At 29.1% G+C, this 4,412-nt stretch overlaps 1 protein-coding gene across 1 annotated transcript; it reads left to right on the top strand.

Annotated features, from left to right (window-relative positions):
- Window positions 1–497: 497 nt before the first annotated feature.
- Window positions 498–3,322, top strand: LOC105641597 (WAT1-related protein At2g39510). The gene is made up of 7 exons (XM_012226182.4): window positions 498–941; window positions 1,027–1,089; window positions 1,185–1,301; window positions 1,390–1,627; window positions 2,254–2,415; window positions 2,510–2,661; window positions 2,851–3,322. Exons 1-7 carry the CDS (start codon window positions 748–750, stop codon window positions 3,047–3,049), a joined length of 1,125 nt encoding a protein of 374 aa, XP_012081572.1. The 5' UTR covers window positions 498–747; the 3' UTR covers window positions 3,050–3,322.
- Window positions 3,323–4,412: the final 1,090 nt, after the last annotated feature.

The following is a 4,412-nucleotide window of genomic DNA, read 5'->3' on the forward strand; positions in this document are numbered from 1 at the left end:
GTAAGTAAAAATAAAAGTAGGAAAATATCATTAAATTAGTAGTTATAAAGCGAGGGTGGATTAGTCCATTTATATAAATATAAATGATGCTCTAATTTGCATAAGTGCGTGGTGCAAATGAATATATATGTATATTTTAATACAAATACTGAAAAGTGAAGCTATCTAAGTTAGAATTTGAATAATAGACACGAAACAAAAGGATAACAAGAAATGTTTTTAGATTCCTTATATTTGTGTTTCTGTTAATGGCTAAATAAAAGAAATGCCTTAGACATGATCATCTTCCATTTAAAATGACAAAAGCATTTCATCTATGAGGCATAAAAAGGGGGGAAAAAACCATCAATCCATCATCATATCTCTCTTATCTTACAACTTTCTATCCTCAAATACATGCTTTAAAATTATTATATGGTTACGTTTAAGAAAAACCTACCTGTAATATCCACCATTATAACACTCTTTCTGTACTCCTTTTCCTCTCCTCATTAGTCAGCAACAATGGTTTTTGACATTTTTTAACTTTTTCTCTTTCCTTTTTTCTCATGTTGCAAAATATTAATGTTCAGTTAGTGGAGTCCCCAGACTTTAAAACTAAGACGTGTTGATGTTGTATTTACCCTTCAGAACTTCTCTCTATATAAATGAACTAAGCAGCAATAAGCTTCCCTCACAATTGCAGAGGAGAGAAAAAAAGGATTTGATTTGGTTAGAGATAATAAAAATAATAATAATATTAGATATATGGAAACTTGGGGTACATTTTATGAAAAATCAAAGCCATTTTTGGCTGTAATTTTTATACAATTTGGGTATGCAGGAATGTCAATCATTTCAAAATTTGCTTTAAACCAAGGAATGAGCCAACATGTATTAGTTGTCTATAGGCATGCAGTTGCCACCATTGTTATGGCTCCTTTTGCCATTCTTTTTGACAGGTCTTTCTCTCTTTTAATTATCATTATTTGGGTTTTTATTCATTATAATTTTTTATTTATTATATTTTTTTTGTATTTTATACAGGAAAGTGAGGCCAAAGATGACCTTCTCCGTCTTTGTGAAGATACTGTTGCTTGGTTTATTGGAGTAAGGACACTTAAATTATTTTATTTCATTTAATTTAATCATATTATATCATTAATTAAGCTTAATTAAATAATTAAAATTATCTGATTTTGCAGGCCAACTATTGACCAGAACTTGTACTACACTGGCATGAAATATACGACAGCAACTTTTGCTTCTGCTATGTGTAATATTCTTCCTGCTTTTGCATTTCTGATGGCTTGGGCCTTAAGGTAATTTTAAAAATAATACATTTAATTAAAAATAATATTTAAATAAAAAAATTTGGTTTTTGTTAATTAAGAATTATATATAATGTAGGCTTGAGGAGGTTAAGTGGAAGAAAGTGCATAGCTGGGCAAAGGTGTTGGGAACAATAGTGACAGTTGGAGGAGCAATGTTAATGACTTTAATAAAAGGGGCAATATTGGAATTACCATGGTCAAAAGGATATGATAATCAAGCATCTACAGCTGCAGTCACCCCACATGATACCATCAAGGGTGCTTTTATGATTGGAATTGGTTGCTTATGTTGGTCTTGCTTCATCATCCTTCAGGTAATTAATTAATTATTAATTATACATTTATCTGATTAATTATTAACTTTTTTTTAGTAATTTGTGCTATGATATTGTTTTCACAATTTGTTTTAAGAGACTTAAGTTTAACTATTTTTTTTTTTTTTTTTTTTCTAACGAGGGTTCCTATATCTTTTTTTGGTATAAAATTAATCTCACGTTGCATTTGCGAACAGTGTTTTTTACATGAAGTAAACCCCCCAAGTTTGTAGAAGTCGTCCGATAAACTCAAGCTATTATCATCTTTCACTCATACATAAACATCATATATATTCTACCCAGGGGCGGAGGGAGGGGGGACTGGGGGAGTCGAGCCCCCAAACTCTAGGATTTTTTTAGAATTTGCTTTATAATTTAGTATAAAAAAAGTTTTTTTTCTTCATTTTGGTCCCTTAATTTAAAAAAAAATTATTTTGGTCCTTCAAATTCTAAAATCTAGCTTTGCCCCTATTCTAATCTAACATTTACTATAAAAAATAGGTAGGTAGATTAATTATATTACACGAATATATATATATATATATATATATATTCAAATTATTATTTTGTCAAGTTAATATAAGATTTCTAACAGTAAATAACAAAGTTGAATGAATGCTTTGTAGGCAATAACACTAAAAACATACCCAGCTGAGCTCTCCCTAACAGCTTTGATATGCTTCATGGGAACTATTGAAGGCAGCATATTTGCTGTTATAATGGAAAAGGGCAATCCTTCAGCTTGGTCTATACACTTTGATTCCAAGTTATTGGCTGCTGTTTATAGTGTAAGTATTACATTTAAATTTTTACTGGTTCCTATTATTATTATTTTTATTATGTTTGTTTAGAAACAAAATTTACAGTTTTGTTATATTGCAGGGAGTCATGTGTTCAGGAATTGCTTATTATGTACAAGGAGTAATAATGAAGGCTAAAGGTCCTGTTTTTGTGACTGCCTTCAATCCTCTAAGTATGGTTATTGTTACAATTTTGGGCTCTTTTGTCTTATCAGAGATCATGTACTTGGGAAGGTAATCCTTTCTAACACTTCCATACTTGCTTTCTTTCTATAGATTACAAAATAGGCATTCGATCAGAAAACTCAGCTGCTAACTTAATTAATATCTTAAAATTTAAAGATGTAGAATTTTAAAATTTTGTTTTTTGGAATATAACTTAATTAGGTCTTCATTATAATTTTTTTTTTTCTTTTCTTGTAGGATTATTGGAGCACTGGTAATTGTTACTGGTCTATATCTAGTATTATGGGGTAAGAGCAAAGATAAATCTCCATTAGCTTCAAGCAATGATAAGGAAGTTGTAACCACTTCAGAAATGGGTACTACAGGTGAAAGTGTAGGTACTTCAAATCAAGAATTTGTTGCAATTGATGTCACCAAAGTAAGACCTACAGAATAATCTGTTTGAAGGAATTATATTCTAATTAATTTGGTTAAGGAAATTTGAGCTTTCTCTACTAATTAGATTCAAATGTGTTTTTTTTTTTTTTTTTTTTTTTAAATTTAAGAATATAAAAGAGAGAAAGAGAGTTTTAGGCATGATGCTTAAATTAGGCACTGCCCTGTAACTGTTTTTGTATATGTATTCTAAATGTATTATCTATGTATTCTAAATGTATTATCAACTTTGCTTTTACTTAATATTATGATAGAAATGAAAGTTTTTTTTTAATATTTAGTGAAAAAATATAATATAAAAATTTGACATGATTGAAGGGGGGAAAGGAATAAATTTTATTGTGACATAATTTGTATATTTGGAAAATAATTCTCAAATGTACAAATTAAATATGAAGGGTATGGTTTATATTCACTTAAAAGGAGAAACTACTCTCATACCCTTCAAAAAAAAAAGAGGGAAAAGAAATAAGGACAAGGACATTACTTAGCTAGAGAGAGAACCATGATAAGGTTATTAATTTTTTCTTTAAAAAAAAATCCGTAAATAATGCTATTCTATGTATATTTGGTTCAAAACTTTATAATATATTTATAACTTACGACCCATTAACGAAATTTTTTGGATTTGATAAATATAAATATATATAGTACCAAAGTTAGCTCTATAACCTTACAATTTGTACTTGTGTATTTTAACATGGGAAAATGACTTGTATACTCCAATATATGCATACGTATATTTAGATGGATAAGACTTATCTACACTCGATATATTGGCGTATCATACATCAATTGCCGTGATAGCAAATTTTGATATGACTTTTTTCAACTAATTTTAACATTTCGATTTTATTTATAATATTTTTTTTATCCCAATTTTGTGATTTGGAGAAATTGAAAACAGATGGATTTCCTTTGACCATAAATGTTCTTCTAGCATTATTGTTTCTGCTGACAGGTTTTCTACTCGCTACAATAAGTTCTCTTGAAACCCTAATTCAATAAGTGGTATCTTCTCGTCCGTCATGTCTTGTCTTTCATCTCCTAGTAAAACATCTTGACTTCTTGACTTTGCTTGCCATGACTATGACTTCTGATCCTTTTGTATTATTTACCAAAATAATTATTTCTTTTATTTTCCTCCCATTTAAAAATTAGACTCTGATTGACAAATGACATCAGTAATATAGTTAGGACTGTTCAAATCGGGTTACATTAGATCCGATTTGAAAGTCCTATTTTATCTACACCCTTATTATGTTATAAATATATATTTAAAAAAAAAAAAAAAAAGTTGTACTGAGACCAACTCTTGCCAGGGTTGCACTAGTATACAACTTCTAAACTCAATCTTCCTTGTA

The sequence above is a fragment of the Jatropha curcas genome, chromosome 6 (genome assembly GCF_041381405.1).
Source record: "Jatropha curcas cultivar XTBG-Jc1 chromosome 6, XTBG_Jcur_1.0, whole genome shotgun sequence".
NCBI lineage: Eukaryota > Viridiplantae > Streptophyta > Magnoliopsida > Malpighiales > Euphorbiaceae > Jatropha > Jatropha curcas.